The sequence below is a fragment of the Electrona antarctica genome, assembly GCF_951216825.1.
Source record: "Electrona antarctica genome assembly, chromosome: 9".
Taxonomy (NCBI): domain Eukaryota; kingdom Metazoa; phylum Chordata; class Actinopteri; order Myctophiformes; family Myctophidae; genus Electrona; species Electrona antarctica.
Genome location: NC_136790.1, coordinates 23,814,983 through 23,838,256, shown reverse-complemented (window position 1 = coordinate 23,838,256; position 23,274 = coordinate 23,814,983). Strand labels below are relative to the sequence as shown.

At 40.5% G+C, this 23,274-nt stretch overlaps 3 protein-coding genes across 4 annotated transcripts in view; all 3 read left to right on the top strand.

The window, feature by feature from the left end:
* The window catches only part of nav1b (neuron navigator 1b), a 71,110-nt gene extending 64,603 nt beyond the window's left edge, over positions 1–6,507 (top strand). Inside the window, exons 24-30 of the mRNA XM_079510440.1 lie at positions 627–862; positions 1,026–1,180; positions 1,271–1,342; positions 1,534–1,730; positions 1,861–1,979; positions 2,169–2,366; positions 2,737–6,507. Coding sequence (XP_079366566.1) covers positions 627–862; positions 1,026–1,180; positions 1,271–1,342; positions 1,534–1,730; positions 1,861–1,979; positions 2,169–2,366; positions 2,737–2,820 — 1,061 coding nt within the window. The 3' untranslated portion in view covers positions 2,821–6,507. The remainder of the gene's footprint in view (positions 1–626; positions 863–1,025; positions 1,181–1,270; positions 1,343–1,533; positions 1,731–1,860; positions 1,980–2,168; positions 2,367–2,736) is intronic.
* A 281-nt stretch (positions 6,508–6,788) lies between these two features.
* On the top strand, positions 6,789–20,262 carry mybphb (myosin binding protein Hb). The gene is made up of 12 exons (XM_079511369.1): positions 6,789–7,121; positions 12,480–12,614; positions 13,459–13,626; positions 15,293–15,381; positions 15,526–15,721; positions 16,191–16,330; positions 16,617–16,776; positions 17,161–17,297; positions 18,385–18,571; positions 19,161–19,223; positions 19,937–19,974; positions 20,114–20,262. The coding sequence occupies exons 1-10, from the start codon at positions 6,872–6,874 to the stop codon at positions 19,199–19,201; spliced, it is 1,503 nt and encodes a 500-aa protein (XP_079367495.1). The 5' UTR covers positions 6,789–6,871; the 3' UTR covers positions 19,202–19,223; positions 19,937–19,974; positions 20,114–20,262.
* On the top strand, positions 7,852–12,472 carry LOC306930411 (uncharacterized protein). 2 transcript variants are annotated; one of them, XM_079511371.1, is made up of 6 exons: positions 7,852–8,854; positions 8,915–10,423; positions 10,829–10,891; positions 11,129–11,191; positions 11,710–11,775; positions 12,197–12,472. In XM_079511371.1, the coding sequence occupies exons 2-6, from the start codon at positions 10,421–10,423 to the stop codon at positions 12,356–12,358; spliced, it is 357 nt and encodes a 118-aa protein (XP_079367497.1). In that variant the 5' UTR covers positions 7,852–8,854; positions 8,915–10,420; the 3' UTR covers positions 12,359–12,472. The 2 variants fall into 2 exon arrangements, with proteins under 2 accessions (XP_079367497.1, XP_079367496.1); XM_079511370.1 differs by having other exon boundaries at positions 12,194–12,472.
* Positions 20,263–23,274: the final 3,012 nt, after the last annotated feature.

Below are 23,274 nucleotides of genomic sequence, written 5' to 3'. Positions count from 1 at the left end.
CGGTCGTCCCACATGTGTTAAGTGTTTTTTAATGTACAGATTTGATCTGTCCTCTCCGGATGATATAAAAACAAATGTGGAGGAGAGGAAGTGACATTTAAATTAATAAACTTGTAATATTCACTTCCTCTCCTCCAAGTCTATTCCTGAGCTGTTAATCTCCTGTAAGCACCCGGTTCGCCTCTGTGTTTTTCTCTGCAAGTCTTCTAGCAGCTTGCCAAAATAAATTGTTAGCCCCCCACTGTTTTCCTGTAAATATATTTGTACTGCTCCTAAGGTTTCTTGTATAGTATTGTATGTCTTTATATGTCTTGATGAATTGAATACATAGGACCACAATGCAAACAAGCCCTCAGGGCTTTTTGTGTTATTCTTTTAGCATTATTGTATAACTGTACTTTTTGCAAACTGTAAATAGTAAAGTAATTAATCAATCAAATACCAGTTGCTGAATACTTGTTCAATACCTATTTTTAACCACTTTAAACATGATGCCTGGTCTCCTATATTTTCTCTAAAATAAAATAATAATAATTGCTGTGCGTTACGTCGTACAAAATAAGTGGTTAATTCAACATATATATTTTTTTTTACAACACAATAATGAATCTATTCCACCTTTACAGGCTTGAAGGAGAAGTGCGTAGACAGCCTGGTATTTGAGACGCTTATCCCAAAGCCCATGATGCAACACTACATCAGCCTGCTTCTCAAGCACCGCCGCATCATTCTGTCCGGTCCCAGTGGCACGGGGAAGACCCACCTCACCTCTCGACTGGCAGAGTACCTGGTGGACCGCAGTGCTCGTGAAATCACAGAGGGCATCGTGGTCACATTCAATATGCACAGACAGTCATGCAAGGTTAGAAGGAACTTTAAATGTCACAAGAGAAAAAGATTAGCTGCTGAATCATGTACTATTGATTCTTTTCTTTATCGTTTGTCATTGACTCGTTCTGATTCGCTTCTATTCATCATCATGATCTTCTTATCTTTCTCCTCATCACCTTTTTGTCTCTTAACAGGATTTGCAACTCTATCTTTCCAACCTTGCCAATCAAATAGACCGGGAAACAAGCACATCAGAAATTCCATTAATAATTATATTGGATGACATTCATGATCCAGCCACTATCAGTGAGCTTGTCAACGGTGCACTCACCTGCAAATATCACAAATGGTGAGTTGCTTCTTTCTTGGTTGTAAGCATTGGTTTAATGCAGAAGTGCATAAAATCATACTAAGCTTGTCAATTCACTTGTTTCTTTAGCCCTTATATTATTGGGACAAGCAATCAACCGGTGAAGATGAACGCTAACCACAGCCTACATCTGAGCTTTAGGTGAGAGACGAGTCAAATGCGAAATACACTAGTTGTATGACTGAAAACTGTTACATTTCTGGATCTAACATCACTCTTTGTCAGATATACTGTACAATATGAAGATAATTAGCTGGTTTTCCAGTTTACATCTGTAAGGGCACACAGCTTGTAGACCCTTTATATTATTTCCCCCCTGCCTACCTGTATAGGATGGTGACCTTCTCCAACAATGTGGAGCCAGCCAATGGCTTCCTGGTGCGTTACTTGCACAGGAAGCTAATGGAAGCTGAGGACGAAAGGAGCCTGACAAATGAGGACCTGATCAGGGTGTTGGACTGGGTGCCCAAACTGTGGTACCACTTGCACACCTTCCTGGAGAAGCACAGCACATCTGACTTCCTCATTGGTACAGAAGGCTGTTAACACATGAAGAATGAGTTTCTGAGATGCACTGATTGTAAAAAGAGCATGTGCATTGTTTTTGTTTTGTTAGATTAACATACCGTTTTATCTTCTTTTTTCTACTTTTCCTATAGGCCCTTGCTTTTTCCTTTCCTGCCCGGTCACAATAGACGATTTTCGATCCTGGTTTATTGACCTTTGGAACCATTCCATTATCCCATACCTTCAGGAAGGCGCCAAGGATGGCATCAAGGTTGGAAACCTCAGCTTTACTCTTTTGTTTTTTGTCTTTGTTACAAGGCCGTGTTGCTGGATGATAATGCCAGTTTAACATCTTGCTGTACTTATTCCTCAGGATTCGTCAGGAAGTGCCAGTCTTGTTCCTTTCTCAGGAAATATTTGGTGTAAATGAGTTGTCTCTGTTATTGTGTGTTGCCCTCAGGCCCGTGGTCAGAAGGCAGTATGGGAGGACCCAGTGGAGTGGGTGAGGGGTACCCTTCCTTGGCCCTCTGCCCAGCAAGATCAGGCCAAGCTATTCCATTTGCCTCCACCCAGTGTAGTATCTGGTAGCCCTGGGCAACCCTTTGGAGAAATGCCTCACAGGCAGACACCACCCAGCTCCATGGAGACTGATCCTCTGGTAGGAGACAAACTTAGCTTTATCCCATGTCAGTTACAGTATGTCACAGGGCTCTCAATAATTGTTTTTATTGGCACTAAATTCAACATTGCTTAATGCCAAAGGAAAGTCAACAATCTTGGTTATAAATAAACAAATTTGAGATATTTGAGAACAATGACAATAAGTATATAATAAAATGAGTAAATGAGTAAATCAAGCTATAAGATAAACCTTATTGATCCCTGGTGGAAACTCCAGGTGTCATAGTGGCAATAGCCATCAACAGCAATTAACCACATATTAATCTAAGTATGTAAAACAAACGGTTTCTTTGTTATTGTACAGCGATGTCCAGTTAATTTTGGACTACGTTACTCTTCTGTTTTAGATGGCGATGCTTTTGAAGCTCCAAGAGGCGGCCAACTACATTGAATCTCCTGACAAGGAAGACCCCAGCCTGCCCAGACTTTAATTTAACCATTCCCTTCTTGTATTTTAATCTTAGCCATAGCACTTCAAAATATAACATTTATTAGTTCATATTCAGAAAGAAATAATTTTTGAGTTTAAAATATCATCATCACTCCATGATGTTGCAAGTGTTAGTCATTCTAGGAATGTGTATTTCAACTCGTAAGAGGTATGAAACGTTTTCTCTATTTTTATTTGAAGACATACACATCTATACAAATATGTGCAAATCTTATTATCCCCCAGTACACTCTCACACACACACACACACACACACACACACACACACACACACACACACACACACACACACACACACACACACACACACACACACACACACACACACACACACACACACACACACACACACACACACTGGTGCTAATAGATCCATACACTTAACTAATCGTCTCAGTTGTTCAGTCAGGTATTTCCTCGGAACAGCACAGTACAGTCTCTGCTTTGTCCTCAACTGTACTACGGGCTCTGGCAGGTTCTGAAATAAATTTAGTCCAGGTTAATTTGTGAGTCCTTTTGGAAAAGAGTATGACAGCATAACAGGTTGAGTTAAATGTTGACATACCGTATGCAATCCTGAAATCTCACCACACCAGCAGGTGACAACTCGTTTAAATCTCATCAAACAGACAGAATGCCTTAAAAACAAAGACTTCATTGTCATCTCTCAACTTTAGCGGTGCATTGGTGCTTTCATTAATATTACCACCACTGTGTTGTCTCAATGTGAGAGAGGAGCATGAAATAAGGAATGACTGTATAGATGAGTAACACTTCAGGCATTCATGTTTTGATGATTGGTGACCAGATGCACATTATTCCTTTAATTGCTATTGTGCATTTGATTCCTTAGTTGAATATTTTCAATTGCTGTTATACTCTTTTGCAGACACTTGACCTTTTATTTGTGATGCAAGTTCATCACTTTGTTGCTGGCAGCAAATTCATGACATCTGGAAGTTGCTCTTTTAGTGTTATTACCACTTTCTTTCGGTTTTATTATGAGCTTTATAAAATAAAGCATTGTTGCCATTATTGCCATAAAAATCAGGTATTAGATACGTATTACACAGGTACGACAACATAGCACCGCCTGGTGAAAGATGCATTTTAGAAAATCCTCTTTAAACATTTTGTTTTCATTACAGTTGATTTAAAAGTGATAAAATAGCATCAAGTCTATCCCTCAGAATTCAAAGTAGCTACTGTATATTCTATGTACATATAAACGCTACATGCCAGTTATTTTATCTACACTAGTGCATGGTGCAAATATCTAATATGCTGAACCAAATACTGTACTTAAACTGTAATCTTGCATATTGACTGTCAAGCTAGGGATCTAAGTTCAATTGCTTTATATATGAATGTATAGATTTCACTTAGAAAACACACAACTACATAACTATGGCGGTCATCTACACTATAGGTGCTTTAGAATTAGCCTTACCACAGAGACGGGCTGCAACTTAACCATCCATAACATCCATGTGTTCATGTGGGTGAGCACAGTGACTTTGAAGCTACCTATTCCCATTTCAAGTGTCTAAAGCCACATTTCTACTCTGTAGTATTACGTTGTCGCTTGTCACCCCGACGAGAACTTAAATCAGTTCTTGTCGACAAGCGACACCATCGTGTGATGGAGTATAAACAAGGTTAATACAATTCACACGGCCCCAGGGGGGGGGGATGAATAATGCTAACATAACATTGGTCATTTAATTACTTATGGTGCTCTTTGCTTTTAAGTTGAATAAAGTTCAAAAGTGTCATGAACTGTGTTTAATGTTGCATAAGGATCAGTGTAGAAGTACAGGGTAGGCTAGCGTGAGGTTAGTAGACCATAGAACTGTTAGGTGTCTTGTGAAACTGGATTGTGTGAAATTTATTTGAGAGATCTTGGTCACTTTTAAGAAGTGTACTCGTTCAAGACATTCAGTGCAGACAGTGGAGTAATGTGAGACACTGTGTAATGTATTCTCATGTTGATGTTGACGTACAGTATTCATATTTGAAAACTGGTCAGTGCATAGGAGACTGGCACACAGCAAACTAAAATACTTACAACATAGTTGCTCAAAAGGCAAGACCGATGACAACATGAAACCTCTTGTCGATGTGCTTGGTGTGTGTTTATTGTTATAAGCTAGTTATGCTGGGGTAAATGGAGACGAAAGATGATGTGTAAAGTGGGACTGTAGTGTATGTTAGTGTTGAGTCATCTGTCAATTGTTCAGGCCTTTGCATTTAAAATGCATTAACCTCCCCCATGTGAACATAAACTGTAATGAATGTCAGGCCACTTTCTGTGTATGGTTATCACAAGACATCAAAGGAATTATTTGATAAGAAAAGTGCAGCCAACCTAAGTTTAAAATATGTCTTCTGTCTTGGGCTTTTTGTTGCTTTATTTTTGCACTTCTTTTACATGAAGCTGTTTGACTGTCAAATACGTAACTTGAAGCCAATGGCTAATTTGCTGCTTTGATCGGTCACGTGAGCAAAAATTAAAGCTGATGACGACTTCTTTAGGAAAAGATGCCAAATGGCCAGTGATGACACTGGCACCACGCCAACTGATAATTATTTTATTTATTGTAAATAAATATAAAATATAAAACAACTCAGACAGTGCCCCACCCCCACCTCTATTCTACCCTCATCTTTGTATGCAGACAGTGGACACCATTATGTCGGCCTTCTCATCTCATTAACTGGTTGTTGTACCTGTTGCTGTGTAACTGTGATGTGTATTTGCTAACTAGCGTATCAGGACTATATGCAGCAACTTCTACTGGTGTTAGCAAACAGCAAATGTCGTAACTAGCAAATGCAGTACATTTTCATCAGCTCTGACTTCGAGTTCTTATTGTAGGTTGGACCAAATAGAACCTTAATGAGGGGGGCCTTCGGTGGGGTTTGTATTGCGACAGGGTTTCTAGGGTGGTTTGTGAAGTTAAGCCCATATGATGTGTTTTGACTGCAGAATGACAAGGCAGGTGGATGCAGTAAAGTGTACTGTAATTGCACAAGGCCTATAGTGAATGGTCGAAAAGCAGGTCATTTTATTTTAATAAATTCCTTCTTGGAAGAAAAAAAATACAAAAAATGAAAGGATTTGTGTCTTTAAGATGACAGGAATAAGCACTACAGTTTGAAAACTTAAAACAAAAAGAATAGAATATTGACCAATACAGGTTGCTGAATAGTCATATTTTTTTTGGCAAAGCTTGCTGTTGACAAAATTAATTTAAAACTGTAATGCGTTCTCTAATGACACTGACGTGCAAGTGTGATGGGTTTCTAAGTGTTGTAAATGCATGTAAACTTGCTTTGTGACAAAAAACAACAGTTTAACTATTATTATAGGGGATTATTCTAAATAAGGTTTTCCTTTTTAATACGATGGTATTTGATATTTCTTTTTCCTTTTCTAAAGAACCCTTTGTAAACCCTCATTTCTCTATTTTGTACAGGACATCATAATTGTATAGACTGTAAATATGTCAGCATTGTGGACGCGGCAACAATCATTAATGAGTAAAAGATTAATTCAGAGACCTATATTTCTTCAGAATGAATTGGGTCCAATACAAGGAGATGGCATGCTTCTGGAGACATATTCATCCTCTCACTGTTTGTTGGAGTCAATAAAAACATGTCATTATGCTGGTGATTATGGTGTTTCTGTCACACTGCTCACACCTCAAGTCAATTCACCTATACTTATTTTATTAAGATGTCAAGTTTCTAGTGGGAATATGAATCATGATATATGAATATATGATGATGTGAATATATGACACTCAATCATGAACACAGAGGACTAAGGACAACCACCAGGCACGTAGAGTATCTGTGGTCCATATTTCTGTCAAGTATCTGTTACATAGAGTTCGTTAGGGGGTGGAGCCCAAACCCAGCGGCTGCTATATAAACTCTGCACTCCCAGAGGAATGATGGCATTGGATAAGGGGTGAACTTTGAGGACTTACTACTACTTTGGGAATTAGCTGAGAACCGCCAACATGCCAGCCAAGCCAGCACCAATCAAGAAGAAGCCAGCGGCCAAGGAAAAGCCAGCCGAGCCGGAGCCCGTGCCGGAACCCGTCCCAGAGCCTGTTGCTGAGCCTGCTCCAGTTGAAGCTCCAGTTGAGGCCGAAGCTGCACCGGCCGAGGCAGAAGCTGCCCCCGCAGAGGGAGAAGCTGCCCCCGCCGAGGAGGCCGCCCCTGAGCCAGTAGTGGAGGAGGCTGCCCCTCCACCCCCACCCCCACCCGGTAATGCACGCGCTCAAAGACGCGAGCCACCTTGTTATTCTGCGTAAAATGCAATAGCTGTCTACACTGACCTAATTTGAAGGTGGATGTAGGCCTACGTTGGAGAATTTGCGTATTCCGCTTGTAAGTCTAAAGTAGTCGGTTGTTCAAGACCTCTTATGGTAAGGAGATGGTTAAAAATAGCACTTCTTGACATCTTGGAGACCCTTTACGCATAATGCGCGTTTTTGCGCATTTGGATGTAGACCTACGTTGGTGAATTTGCGTATTCCGCTTGTAAGTCTAAGTAAGTCAAGTAGTCGGTTGTTCCTATGGGTTGTTCAAGACCTCTTATGGTAAGGAGATGGTTAAAAATAGCACTTCTTGACATCTTGGAGACCCTTTACGCATAATGCGCGTTTGAGCGCTCTTTGGTGGTAAGGCTAAAGGCAAAGCATGCTGGTCAACGAAATCAAACTGCATCATTTTTGCGTTGTTTGCCCAGTCTAATTAACTGAAAGGTTCTTGCGAAAAATATTTCCTGTTTCTGAGAACTCGTCTTAAGTTGCTACTATGCGGTGCTTAGTGCTACTGTATGCATGTACGGTATGTCCATTGTCTGCAAAGTGGAACAGTGATGTACGCTCTGAGCTTCTTCTGAAGGGTTCTAGGCGTCATCTCCCTGGCCCAGAAGTGTCCGCTCACTGAGACAGGGTAATGCTTGGTTTGCATTGCTTCCATTGATTCATAACGCATATTAGCAACAATGATATCACAAATTGCTTTACTATTACAACTACAGTTTTAAGTTTAACCTTTAACATTACCCCACTCCTCCTGCTGAGTGTGCTCAGAGGAATACAGTCAATATTAATGACATATTTCTCACTTTAAGTTAAATGTATCTGTACCAAAGTCTGACAAAAAAAAAGCTGCCAGTAGTAGGAGTATATGGTAATTTAACCTAATCTACCAATTCGGCATATAAACTTTGACTTGATTTTATGGATTTCAGTTAACCACTTGAACCCCAGTGTGCTAATCTGGGGGCGAACATTCTGCAAAAAATATTTGTACAGTCTCTGCTATCTTTGACAAAGACATTTGGTTTCAAGGGAGCTAAATGCCTAAATTGTAAATTGTAAATATAGGGACCTGGGAGACCTTGTCCAACTAATAGGATTTAAGTGGTTAATGAGAAACAAATCTAACATTTCCTTTGCCTCATAGCATAATTATAATTGAATAAATGAAAAAATATACTTAGGCAAAATTTTAAAAGAAAAAAATTACTTTTGGACTATTGAAAATGTCAACACACTTGATTGTCATGTTTGTCATGATCATGTGTATCTGTCTTTATTTATATCTGCCTAACAAGCCAACACTACTCCTAACACCGTTGATTCATCCCGTCTTATTGCTTATGTTCTCAGCCTATCAGAATGCAAAAAGAAAGAAAGAAAATAAATTGCATATTTTTTGGAATGTAACAAGCATTCTGAAGACGTAGGCAATTAGGCACAATGAATGAGACGTAGTGTTAGGAGAGTAGGTAGTCACGGTAGAAATGTCAATTTGGCCAAAAAAATTACATAGGCTATTATATTATGAGGCTAAGGATTTTTAAAACATGTTTTTGTTTTTAATCTGATATGTTCTAACCTGCTCCTGCAACAGAGGAACCCGCACCTGCTGCCACTGAAGTCCCTGTCGAGGCCCCTGCTGTGGCCCCAGTAGAGGCCCCTGCTGAGGTCCCTGCTGAGGACCCAGTGGAGGCCCCTGCTGTGGCCCCAGTGGAGGTCCCTGCTGAGGCCCCTGCTGAGGTCCCTATTGAGGCCCCTGCTGATGGTAAAACACTAACTACAGTATAAAAGGAGACACCAGATAACCTATAATTCAGTCAACGTTAAACCACACCGTAATGCTAATAGCATAGCATAACTGGTTTCTGGTAAAACACTTTGAAGCTATGGTTGGCATGCAAGTTGCTGGAGATCCAGCATAATTATGCTATTTGCTGAAACATACACCCGGTCTTTGGAATTAATATCTAACATTTAAATATAGCTGAAGCTGCCCCAGCTGCAGAGGAAGCTGTTGCTGCTCCTGCTGAAGCCGAAGCCCCTGTTGCTGGTAAACCACTATGTACAATCTGAAAGGAGACAACAGATAGCCTATCCTTCAATCTAATTCAAAGTTTAAACCACCATAGTCTCACTGTGTAATGCTAATAGCAGCACTAACTGTTAAAACACTTTGAAGCTATGCTTGACATACAAGTTGCTGGAGATCCAGCATATATATGCTATATGCAGTGGTGGAAAAAGTACTCACATTCTTTACTTAAGTATTAAAAAGTACCAATACTGCAATATAGAAGTTACAAGTAAAAGTCTGGAATTCAAAATGTACTTGAGTAAAAGTACAAAAGTATTGGTATCAAAATGTACTTAAACTACCCAAAGGACTGGAAATTGGAAATACTCAAGTAAAGTAAAAAATACCTCAAAATTGTACTTAAGTACAGTACTTAAGTAAATGTATTTAGTTACTTTACACCACTGGCTATATTCTGTAACATATATCCGGTCTGCTGATCGACTTTGGCATTAATATCTAACATTTAACAATAGCTGAAGCTGCCCCAGCTGCAGACGAGGCTGCTGCCGCTGCTCCTGCTGAACCCGAAGCCCCTGTTGCTGGTAAACCACTATCGACTCTACAGTAGACAACAGATAACCCTATCCTTCAGTCTTAATTCAACGTTAAACCACCACCATAGTCTCACTGTAAGGCTAACGGCACTGGTTCCTGTTCAAACACTTTGAAGCTCTTGCATACAGTTTGCTGGAGATCCAGCATAATGCTACATCATCTGATGCAACACATACTGCATCACGTCTGCTGATCGAACCTTGGCATTAATATCTAGCATTTAACTATAGCTGACGCTGCCCCAGCCGTAGAAGAAGCTGTCGCTGCTCCTGCTGAACCTGAAGCCCCTGTTGCTGGTAAACCACTATCGACTCTACAGTAGACAACAGATAACCCTATCCTTCAGTCTTAATTCAACGTTAAACCACCACCATAGTCTCACTGTAAGGCTAACGGCACTGGTTCCTGTTCAAACACTTTGAAGCTCTTGCATACAGTTTGCTGGAGATCCAGCATAATGCTACATCATCTGATGCAACACATACTGCATCACGTCTGCTGATCGAACCTTGGCATTAATATCTAGCATTTAACTATAGCTGACGCTGCCCCAGCCGTAGAAGAAGCTGTCGCTGCTCCTGCTGAACCTGAAGCTCCCGTTGATGGTAAACCACTATCTACAGTACGAAAGGGGACAGATGACCTATCCCTCCGTTTAATTCCACTTTTAAACCCGCCATGGTCTCACTGTAATGCTACTGTAATGGCTAACTAACTGGGTCCTTCCTGTTAATACACTTTGAAGCTATGGCATAATACAGTTTACTGGAGATCCATATATGGACCTTTATTGATCCCACTGGGGAAATTCTGTTTTCATGGCGTTACCACAGTTATGAACCACAGAACAGATACGAAAAGGCGATACAGCTAAGAGTAATAATAGTAGTAATAATGATAATAAAGAGTAAACGGGTGCATAATGTTTCAGCATGCTATATTCTGAAACATATATCAGGTGAGGTCTGCTGATCGACTTTGGCATTAATATCTAACATTTAACTATATAGCTGAAGCTGCCCCAGCTGCAGAGGACGCTGCCGCTGCTCCTGCTGAACCTGCGCCCGCTGATGGTAAACCACTATACTGTATCAAAGGAGATACAACAAATAGTCTATATCCAGTCTAATTAAACTTTTAGACCACCGTCATCTCACTGTAACGCTAATGGAGTAATGGTAAAACACTACGAAGGTATAATGGTTGGCATACGAGTTGCTGGAGATCCAGCGTATGCTAGATGCTGAAACATAATATTATATCAGGTCTGCTGATCGACTTTGGCATTAATATCTAACATTTAACTGTAGCTGATGCTGCCCCAGCTGCAGACGAAGCTGTCGCACCTGCTGAAGTTGAAGCCGCTGTTGCTGGTAAACCACTATCTACAGTATGCAAAGAGACAACAGACGACACATTGAGTTATTCAAACCACCACTGTATCAATGCAATGCTGCTAATGCTAATTTAATGGCACTAAGAGGTTCCTGCCAAACGCTTTGAAGCTTTGGCATACAGTTTAATGAAGACCCATCATATCCTACCTATATTATCTGATGCAACATATTGTTACTGTTGGGTGGAAACCTTGTTTGTCCAAAACCATTCCTTTTTTAATTTATTTTTAAAAACAAATTAAAATAGTGAGAATAGCGGATATATAAGCTCATATATAAGTGCGTGGCATTGCGACTCGTGAGCTTATACATCTGTTTCCTTATTTTTCTTCCTCACTATAGTGCGACACACTTGATGAAATAGGGCATTAATATACGAAAAAACAAATCATTGAAAGAATATGGAGATATGAGGTTTCTGCCCAACAGCAACGATATATTAGGTCTGCTGATAGACTTTGGCTTTGGCATTAATATCTAACATTTAACTGTAGCTGACGCTGCCCCCGCTGCAGAGGACGGTGCCGCTGCACCTGCTGATGGTGAAGCACCTGCTGATGGTAAACAATAACAAACATGCAGAAACGTGTTCTTGTCCACTCCTCTCTGTGCATTTACCTATCTTTTCTTTCGAGAACAATTATTGGATATAGTCCCTTGAAAAAAAAATAAGCCTTTCTATTTTGTCAAATGACCATGTTGTGTGCCAAAATAGTTTAAACACATACATCGTTTAAACTGAAAAATATATTTGCCTATGCAAACACTAGCTTCCATCAACCCCTTGAATTTACATTGTGTTTGTCATACGACACGGTCACTTGACAAAGTATAAATTAGCTTTACGGGTAATCACAGTCAAGCAAACAGACAGAGAGTTGTGAGATACCATTTGGATTAGATTTGACTGCTTAACATTGTGGTGCTAATTTCATGCTGCTTGCTAAGCTAATGCTGACATTAATGCCTATTTAAAAGCAGCTGAAGGTGCCGAGCCAGCCGCGCCAGAAGAGCCTAAACCACCAACACCTCCACCACCACCACCCAAAGGTAAACTGTCAGACTGAGAAATCCGTCATCACCGACTTCTATGGTCTTCACGCTCTTCACGTCACGTGTCTGTCGTTACTGTGTTTACGATAAACACTGGTATGACAACCCCGAATGACCTCGAACCATTTGAAGTTCTTCTTTTGTCTGTTGTTTTTTTTTGCATTTCAAAATGTTTATTGTAGTATTCTGTGTTCCTTTATGACATCTGTAGAGCCCACAAGTGCCCCCGTGGAACTGTTTTTGGAGGATAAGAACGACACCTCCGTCAGTATCATCTGGAGTCAGCCGGAGACCATTGGAGACTCTGGTCTAGATGGCTACACTATTGAAGTCTGCAAGGACGGAAGTAAGTCCATTAGCGGTTGCTCTCTCACACGTGCATTTTGCATTCAATTTGACCCCACATTCTCACTGTACTGGCACCGGAATTCAACATGTTAGATGGCGGTATTCATAGAGTGTGAGGCTATTTATTCTCTACTTCAGAAAGGGTCACAGCAGTTACACCAGCTGGCATCTGTAGTTAATTTCAAATATATATTTTATTTCCATTGTAAATCTTCAGTCATATTTTGATATCTCGACAGCCTCTTCACATGCTGAAGTGCTTTTTAAATATACCCGTGAACGTGGTAAATGGCACTTTAATGCGGGTCACCCCTATCGGTTGCACCTGTCCCTGAAGTGTCACTCGTAGATTTATATCATAGGCTACCTAACCTCTCCCTACAAGGAAGGAGTCATTCCAAGAGAGCTGCTGTGGTCTCACCAGAGCTCCTGCTTTTAGATCCCAAGCACAAAGCTAAAGTCAGCACCAGCTAAATGTAAGCTTGAGCTAGACTTAGTTAGCCACAGACATAGTTAGCATCTCGCAATCAACTGTGTTGAAATGAAAACATTATGTGGAAAACATAAATAAAAACTATTACCACACTAATGTCCTGCTCTTACCTTGCTACATTCATAAATGTATGGCATTAAGGAAAATGGAAACATTTCATATTGTTATTACAATTACCTGTATACTACAAACCTGCATCTGACTCAATTTCTTGATCAGCACAAATCTGATATCCACCTGCTACTGAAGCCAGCTTGCTCATTCCATGTGCTTTTAGTATTGTGTTTTAGTATTACAGTAACACAGCTGTGTCAATTGTTCTTCACTAACGGCACATTGTTTTCCACAGCTGATGACTGGGTAGCAGTCAATGAGGAGCTCCAGAAGTCCACCCGCTTCGTCATCAAGAACCAGACCACCGGTGATCGCCTGAAGATCCGTGTGGTGGCTGTGAATGCTGGGGGCCGCAGCCCCCCTGTCGCCCTTCCCGAGGCCGTCCTGGTGAAGGAAGTTGCTGGTAAGAACTAAGAAGTGGTCTCACACAGAAATAGTGAGATTTACCTGTAGATGTTAAACTCGACACGCCCTTTGATGGACGCTTTTGTCCAAAGTATGTGTATATTTAGCTATATTCCAACACAGCATCAATGGCTGTAGAAATCCTCTTTCTTATGCGTGAAAGTTCCATTTTCTTGCAGTGGTGTTCCACAGTAAAATCATCAGTGTTCATTTACCAATATCATGGTTACATTTGTACACTGTCAGAGTTAAATTAACAGATTTTACAGTGGGGGTTCCATTTCCCAAACTATAGGATAGGCCAAAATGTGCATGAGTACATCTCTGCCCTTTCAACACAGGCTGCACGGTTGTTCTGACCATCTACTGACTTGAACAGTATTACATCACCAGGCCCCTGCAGAAAGGTCCTAAATAGACCGGAGTCAAAGAGCATTTGCAAATAGTTATTAGGAACGTGTCGTGCACTCATGTTAGTATAATTCAGATGTGTTAGCAATGGATGTTTAACATTATGCTCTATTCATTCCTTGTGAACAAAGGCCACCCATTTAGCAAGTTAATTAGAGGGGGGGATTTCATGTAAATATGTTTGTCACGTTAAATTAGGAATGGCTGACACTGTGCAGCTGTGCAAGGACTGTGCAAGGATAGTATATGTTAGGGTTTGTAAAGTGCAGAAGTCACTATTGAGAGAGGCCAACAAAATGTTTCCTGCAGTGGCGATAGATCATTGAAGAGTTAAAAGTTGTAGGACATTGGTCTTCTCTTGATAGTTGCTTTAAAAGCTGGAAATGTGACTTTGTCAAGTCAGATACCATCTTTCATGTAATGGAGAGTTGAACAGGCATGGAAGGAAATATGATCCTGGCAATATCTTACTACCAATGTTCCATGTTCACCTGCCAGCCAGGACAGAAGGTGGTTCCACATAATAGAGATTAGAGATACCTCATTAAATGCTATTGCAAAAGAACGGCCGGGCCACATTCTCCCGCAGCCGTGGAAAAATAGCTAGGATGTGTGTGTCATTAACGCAAATGTGGTGGCTCTGTACCCACTGTAACAGTAAATAGCTGGAGAGGTGACAAACTACTCTCCGTAAGATCGATGGTGACAACTGATCGGCTTGCAAGCAGGTGGGGTTTGTCAGGGGAGTGGCTAGCGCAGTGCATTCCAGTGTGTTCTCTTTGCGTCGAAGGGGGTGTGGGGGAGGTTATAGTTTCTCAAGTGTCGCCTAAGTTCCTTCGGACTGACACGGATTCACTGTTTATTTTGAAACATGCCATAGACTTTACAGGCGTTTTCTTTAGACTTTTACTTTTGAGTGTCAAGTTGGGACAGAAAAATATGATCTTTATTTCAGTGTATGACGGTTATATGTTAGTAACTTTATCTCCAAATGATATTTTATGGGTAGTCTGCCTGCAGTGGTCTAATATTAGTCCTGCTTTATTTAGAATCCTGGCGTTTCTTGCTTTGCTGAACTTAGCAGGTGGATGTTCCCAACAATCCTCCCATGTTTCCCCTCAATGATGAATCTAGGAGTGCATTGTACATACTGTATATAATATTCTTTAATATTACTAATACGTGTAACTCTCTTCATACAATCCTGTGTTCACAACTCAATATCAACGACTTGAATTTCCCATTTTCTCTAGACCGCCCCAAAGTTCGCATGCCACGTTTCCTGAGACAGAGATACGTTGCCAATGTTGGTGCCAAGATCAACCTGACCATCCCCTTCACTGTGAGTATACACCTGAAAAGATCACCGGAATCGACTTATAAATGCATGATCAGTAATCTACTTGCTGATTACTAAATGATTTTCAGCTAGCAACGCCATTGTGAAATATAAATTAGTGAGTATATATGGTCTTGTCTTTCCCAGGGCAAACCCAAACCAGTTGTTTCCTGGACTAAGGACGGTCTGCCCGTTGACACCAAGAGGGTCAATATCCGTAGCACCGACGCGAACAGCATCCTGTTCATCCGTACTTCTGCGAGAGATGACTCTGGAGTCTATGAGATGAGTGTGAAAGTGGACGACTTTGAGGACAAATGTCCATTCATCCTTCAAATTGTTGGTTAGTAAAGCTACTAGGATGATTCTTTTTTTTCCTGAAATTGTACTTATAATCCTTTCAAATCATTACCTGATGTTCACCATTTGGTTTCTGTGTAGTAGTATAGTACAAACACTTTGTATAGCTATTTATTGTTTTGACATATCATTATTAGTGGGTTTGTTTTTCCTTTTTTTTCTTTATTTTTTTTAAGTAGGGAAAATAGACCATCTATTCTACTAGCTCACAACGTGTCGCATTGCAATTCGTTGTGAGCTTGTAGATTGTATACTATGAATCACTATAGAAGTGTCAGTTGTAGCATTTTTGTTTGTTATGTTAACAAACTCATCCTACTCTCACCAGAACAAAAACATCTAGTTATAGATAGTGATAGATTATTTTTTCTCCAGTTTTCTTGACCATTGTGATTCTAGTCGCCATAGATTCTCGCCATAATATGTGCTATTCAATACTTGGTTTTCCACAGAGCTGCCAGGGCCCCCTGCAACCATAAAGATTGTTGATACTTGGGGCTTCAATGTTGCCCTGGAATGGACAGAACCCTCTGACAAGGGAAACACAGTAATCACCGGTTACACCATACAGAAGGCCGACAAAAAGACCGGAGTAAGTAGCTGCCAGCTGCCTGTCTTAGATTACAGTAAACAGTGTCCAGGTTATTTGTGATGATTTTTGGTGGTAAAATACTCATATGCATAAACACTTAAATAATACAAATTGACTAATTTATCATTGTATATTTGATATACCAAATTGATTCCAAATTGTCATCACTAATTGTCACTAATTGACATCACTAATTGACACAAATTGTCTCTCTGTCTCTCTCTCTCTGTCTCCCTCTCCCTACCCCCCCCCCCCCCCCTCTCTCCATCCATCTGTCTGTCTACAGGACTGGTTCACTGTTTTGGAGCATTACCATAGACTTACTGCTACCATCTCTGACCTCATCATGGGAAACACCTACAAGTTCAGAGTGTATGCTGAGAACAAAGTTGGAATCAGTGAGGAGGCTATTGTTACTGAGACTGAAGCTAGCATTTTGAAGACAGGTATATTTCACTACTTGCTTTTGGCTTTAGTAACATTGGCATACAGTACATACCGGATTTTCTCATTAATTGAATTGCTGATATATATTACATATTAATTCATTCATCCATTCATTGCATAGTTATAAGTCATATCTGTTCTTCTGTTGTGGGTTTTATGTCAGAACTTTTTCATTTCAACAAATCCTAATACACATATATTGTCCTCATAGTAATCTGTGAAGCATGTTAACTAACACAATTGTTAGCTGACTAAATAGCACCCTTATCAGCTGTCCTTCCAAGTAGTGGTGAGAATGTGACTGAGGTGCTTTATGAAAGGCAGTCTCTGATGACATATGCTAAATTCAATTTTGCATATTTTGTGTCTGTCTCTTTCTTCAGCCATCGAGTACAAGCCTCCCAGTTACACGGATGCTGATCACAGTGAGCCTCCCAAGTTCACCACCGCTCTCACTGACAGAGCCACCACTGTTGGCTATAGCACCAGGCTGTTGTGCTCTGTCAGGGGATTCCCTAAGGTACGGCAGCACATTTCTGGTTGTCCTAAATCAAACTCCCTAGCGTCCACCCTGTCACTGATTAAGCATTTAACCAGATAAAGCATTTAACCAGGTACAGTTGCTCATTCCATTGATACACAGCCTGACAATACATCACCAACGTCTTGTCCTTACGTTATTTCAAATGACAAAACTACAGAGTCAATTATAAATATTACATATATAAACTTTATTTATATAGCAATTATGTTTAATAAACTATCATGCTGGTGCTGAGCAAATGGGCTAAACTCTTTAATTAGGGGACATGTGGAGGTTAAGTCACAGTGAGCCATCATACCTTTTTTCATACATTTTTTGTTCTGTGACACTGGAACACCAGAGGCATCAGTTACCTGACACTGTTTGGGCCTGATGCCAGCTGGTGGCTAACCACCTTCATGATCTTGTGGTGATAGATTGTATGAAATGCTTTGTACAGTTAACCTTACTCTACTGTTCAATCCATCCCTGTCAACGTGTTTACCCCTGAGCCACAAAACGATTATATTGTATCCTGCCCTTGTTAGCCTGTGGTTTAGTCATTGCTCATTGCTTTCTACAATACGTTCTACTGTACATGCCTCTGGGTCATCGAAAGACCGACAACTGGCACAGAAGGCGTTTTACACTAAGGGACATGAGGTATCTTTGGTACTACGACTACGGATGATATTCTTTGCCTTTAAGCTCTGTGGAGGGAATAGGGTGGGAGGGTGACAGCTAGTCGAGGGTCCGATGTGCAAAATACCTACTCTCAATAATGTGGTGGCACTGCCATTGGAACCTCCAGTGTGTTTGAGCTATCTGCTCCCAGATGGTTGTATTATCAAGAGTAACGCTCTTTAGAAAGAACGCACTGTGAAGTTGTTTATTTGATTTGGATGTTTACGAGGTAATAAGACATTTTGCTATAATCATCATACTACTGGGCATGGTGGTTACATGTAGAGAAGCACTTTTTAGTCAACGTGTGAAAAAGATCTAGGTGTGAAATTGGATGAATGTGAATTGAACGTGTTCTCTGGGTGACGTGAATCACATAAGGCCCTTCTTCTTCCTGCAGCCTAAGATTCAGTGGATAAAGAACAAGATTCCCATTTCAAACGACCCCAAGTTCAGGCAGATGTGTGTGCAGGGTATCTGCACTCTGGAGATCCGTAAGCCTGGTAACTATGATGGCGGTGTGTACGTCTGCAAGGCTGTGAACGAACACGGAGAAACCACGGTCGAGTGCAAGCTGGAGGTCAAAAGTAAGTAAAGGTTTGAACTAGAAAAAGTGCCCCTCGGGGCACAGGTCTCTATAATAGGCCAATGTGAAAAGGGTGCCATTTCTTCTTACGCCTTGGATGGCAATTGGATGATTTGAGGCATTATGTTCCAAAAATGTGTTTTTCAAGAGTCCACCTGTTGGTGGCGCTATAACAGGCCAATGTGAAAAGGGTGGGATATATTCCTCAACCTAGTAGGAAAGTCTGTGAAAGATTCCAGGTAAATTGCACGCTGCGTTCATGATTTGAGGCTTTTTGTACAAAACGGGCAAATCCTGCAAACTTTGAAAGCCAATGTTGGCCAATTAGGATGGAATAAAAAATATCGGACAGATCCGTCTTGAACACATGACTATAGAGATAGTGTGTAACGATTTGCGGGATTTTTGGACAGAATCTGGAGGAGTAATATCAATTTTTTTGCATTTGATATTATGATATTATGATATTATATACAATATACTGTAAGCTTCTTGTAATACTACCGTACATAATTCTCCTTCACTTTGAATGTATTGTTATTTAAGTCCAAGTTCTCAATCTCATACTAGCTTGTTCTTCTCTTCAACAGAGCCTACTGGTCCAGATGCAGATGTAGAAGAGGAGTCATAAGCCAATATCGTAATTCTTACAGGTTAGGCACTGTTTTTATATACATTTTATTACTATAGTAATGTGCTAGTTAATACGAAGATTTTAGTCATCTTTGTCCATAAATGTCCTAATTGTTTTACACTATATTTGACAAGTAGCTATATGATCTCCCCTCCAACGCCCACAGCCCAGTGATAGAAAGCTTTTCTTTTTCCATATGGATCTATTTGAGTCCTGAGGTGACATCTGCCTCCTCCATGCCTTGCTGTCCATACATGGAAGGCGCTATACTTGGACTAGGTGGCCCCTGCCACTGAAACAGGGGCAGCAGCACCACCCATAAATTAAACATGTAATGACTCCTCATTGGTACTCAGCAGAGGGAGCTTAATCACATTTCCTCCAGTCAGCAGCTGTAACCATAATTAGGGACTAGTGAGACACAGCCATTTATTGCTAGGCTCTACTGTTATAGTCTGTTGCGCTAGACGAGTACATCCGATTGACCCTAATTGTTTTTGAAATAATGTTTGCACGATCTGGTTCTTTAAAGTATTTTAAATGAGCTGCTGAAACATTATCACAGACCAGCAGGAAGTATTCCCTGGTCACACGCCTGTTAAAAATAGTCTTGTTGGTGTTCTGTTCTTAGATTTTCATCAAATTCCTCATGTGTTTATTGTTGTAACTGTTAGTCACTGCCTCCAAAGACACTTCACACCTGTTTTCTTGTTATTTTCTCACCTGCTGCAGTCCCAAATTAGGAGCAGAAGGAGCCCTTCCAGCAAAAGGCAAGTACTCCTTTAGCACCTCTAAAACTGGCCTCCCTGTAATGAAATGTTTTACAGCTTCCTGATTGTATATACTGTAATAATTATAACCTTGGTTTATTTATTTTAATTCCTTTGTGCAATCTCTGTGTCATTTTAGGCGTGTGCTGGATTCCTGAAAGAACATGTACATAGTATGGCTGGTGAACACATCAAATGGTTGTTGACTGAATTCTATCCTGAATGTTTATCAAGCTGAGCCATTTTTGTTCCTATTTATTTACTAACATACTTCCTCACAAGCAACACTACTCACACATCCATGTCCACTCTCAGCTCAGTTCCCAATAATTGTCTACTATTACAATTGTCATGTTAGTATTGAGGGTATGCGCATGCATAAAGTGAATGGCAGATCGAGTGGCAAATCGAGTGGCAAAGTGAGTGACAAAGTGAATTTAATGTTGTTTAAAGTAATTTAATGCAATCAAATGGGACTTTTCTGTTTGGATGTATGGGCTGTCAAGGCCAGAAAGTAGTTTTTTGCCACTCAGTAGGCATTCCCGCTAACTTCCGGGAATGATGATGATGTCATGCGCATACCCTCTATTGTAAGTCGTGTCCACCAATAATTATGTTGCATAAATTTACTGTTACTCACAATATGTAACGTGTAAGTGTTTGTATCAATAAATCTTTTCATTTCTGGTTTATTTTATTATTTTTTTGCTATATATTGTGTTCTGTAAATTGATAAAATTAAAGGGTATCATATTGTACAAATGTCCAACCCTTTGCAGTAACCTAATTTACTTTGTGTTCATTCATGCCTGTACAAGTCTCATGACACAGGAGAATATAGCAGAGACGAGTATTTGAATGACATACGTAGGCCTATTGCCGTGTTACAGCATTGTGTCAAATGTCAGTCTGTGACATTCCTTACCAGCTTTCTGGAGTTTGCCACATATGATACTAAAATAGGTGTTAGAAGAACATGGAGCATCTGAATTTAAATTGGTTTCTAAAACTGACATCTTATACACTGTCTTGATAACACCACGCAGCATTAAACTGGAAGAAAAAAGTGTATGAAAAATGATCTAGGGCCTACTATTTGACCCTGTGGATGGTACACTTGCAGTGGATCTATGAGAATGTGAACACAGTGTCTCTTCATCTGGCTCATACTCGGACAAGTGCAAATGTGCATAACAGTATGTTAGGACTGCCACAATAATACTACCATACTTAAATCCTGATCTTCTAATCATGCTGCCGTGAAGTTACAGGCATAGTGATATAGGCCATGGTGCCAGAGATATCTAGGTTGCTGCCAGAGATAGAGGCTCAGTTCACAAAGTGGTTGACAAAATTAGCCTCACTGCTCAAGCCTTCCCTCGAGTTATTTTAGGCCCAACTTCCAACTGCAGTACGGCACACTTTGACCTGCCCAAAAATGAAATTGTTTCAATGATAGCTGGGTAAGATGCCGACCTTTTCAAATGTCAAAAGCTGTTCATATCCAGAATGAAAACATGATTTCCTTTTTCTTATTCCATGTTCAATGAAAACCTTTATAATCCAGGGATCAAACATTACAATCAATAAAGACCCACCTGTTTCTATCTCGCCTACTTTCAACAGTTTATTTAGGCCATTGTGTGAATGACGTCTTTGGCCATTGCACCCTCTAGTGTTACTCTCAAGTAATAACATCTATGCATACCCGCCATTTGTTCCACAGGAAATTAGTCCTCCTGTTAAAATGTTATTTTAACTATCAAGAACTAAATAAAGACTGACAAGATATTCCACAATAAAGGCGCTGTGCTTTAAGAAGTTGGTTGAATGATCGAGTTAAATTAACTATTAGGCTACTATGGTTCTCCAGTGGACGGATCGAGTCGGAGACCACCAGCTAAATGATTTTCCTCCTAGGTGGAAAAACTGATGATGCGAGGATAGCTAAATGATGGAGAGTTGGTAACCAATAATTGTTATTTGCCTGTTATCTAGTACCTTGTCTTCATTGCGTCAGCAGACTTTCATTTCATGATTTTTGGGTCTGAGAGGCTAAATGACATAAAAATGTGGTCCGGCTTAAATGCAGAATAAATACCGATAACGTAGCTCTGGTCCATATAGCTCGAATGCCGTTACATTTAGATGCAACGGTTACGGCATCGGCATTAGAGCTATGGACCAGAGCTACCGAGTACCGATAACGATCCATCTTGATCTTGACATGAAAAGGGTTTAAATGTAAAACCACCTGAGCAGCGCGCTCTTTAAAATCCTCCGGTAGCTACGCCCCCCTCCACCCACACGCTGCAATTTCTTCAAACAAAGTCAGACTGTCACGAGAGAGAGAGAGAGAGACACACGACACGAGCTTGTTTTGTAGTAAAAAACTAGTGAAATAAACAACACAATGTAACTCTACACCTCAAGGAAGCTGGGTTGTTAGGAAGTGAAAACTGCTCAGTCACAACTTTTGTGACAGTTTGAAAGTGAAGTGAATTTGTCTTCATGACACACTGATTCGTTTTATTTTTATTATGCAGGTGAGTTATCTATCTACCACATGCTATGCTTAACGTTCGTGCGTGTGAGTGAGTGGGAGGGAGGGAGGGAGGGTGAATTGAACAAAATAAAGGTGCTTGAAGTGCTGTGTGCATAGAAAATAGAATAAATATAGGCCTACAGACACAATGTTTTGTTTTGGGTGTCACAGCACCAAATCCTGTTACAACCTGAATTGCACATCTAGATTTGACTCTCTCAATTTATTTCAATGCATACAATAGTCAAGTACCCACAGTATCCATTGTCCGATTTAAAACGAACTTAGTGTATTTATGTACCCCTATATGTACTGTATGTAGCTAGGCTGTGTATGTTGTGACAGGATATAGGCTATATGTACTGTATACTACTAGGCTGTATATGTTGTAAACTGAAGGATGCAGTATGAGTATAGTGTAGCCTACATACACTCAGGCTGTTTGTCTGCTGTTGCTTGAGTTGTGACAGGGTACAGACAGTACAGTGTACACTGTTACACTGTACCCGCATACTGTGCACATAGCCTACTGTACAGTATGTGGCCCTTCCTTGGTCAGCTCACTTTCATTCTTTCTAGCTAATACTTACTTCTACTCAAAGCTTATGGTGTCTCTCTCAACCTGCTCCACAGGTACACGAGCCACAGTGATGACCCCAGACCCCCAAGCTCAGCTTCTTTTCAACCCTGAGTCTGTGACGCCACAGGAGAATGGATCATGCTGTGAATGCTGGCCTGGACCCTAGAGCCTGCCC

Excerpts from the sequence above, each read along its gene's own strand:
- mybphb (XM_079511369.1), top strand. The coding sequence starts at position 6,872 with ATGCCAGCCAAGCCAGCACCAATCAAGAAGAAGCCAGCGGCCAAGGAA. Across the intron at positions 13,627-15,292 it reads CCTGGTGAAGGAAGTTGCTG|ACCGCCCCAAAGTTCGCATG; the intron begins GTAAGAACTAAG and ends CATTTTCTCTAG. Across the intron at positions 16,331-16,616 it reads AGGCCGACAAAAAGACCGGA|GACTGGTTCACTGTTTTGGA; the intron begins GTAAGTAGCTGC and ends GTCTGTCTACAG.
- LOC306930411 (XM_079511370.1), top strand. Across the intron at positions 10,892-11,128 it reads TGAACCTGCGCCCGCTGATG|CTGATGCTGCCCCAGCTGCA; the intron begins GTAAACCACTAT and ends ATTTAACTGTAG. Across the intron at positions 11,776-12,193 it reads TGGTGAAGCACCTGCTGATG|CAGCTGAAGGTGCCGAGCCA; the intron begins GTAAACAATAAC and ends CCTATTTAAAAG.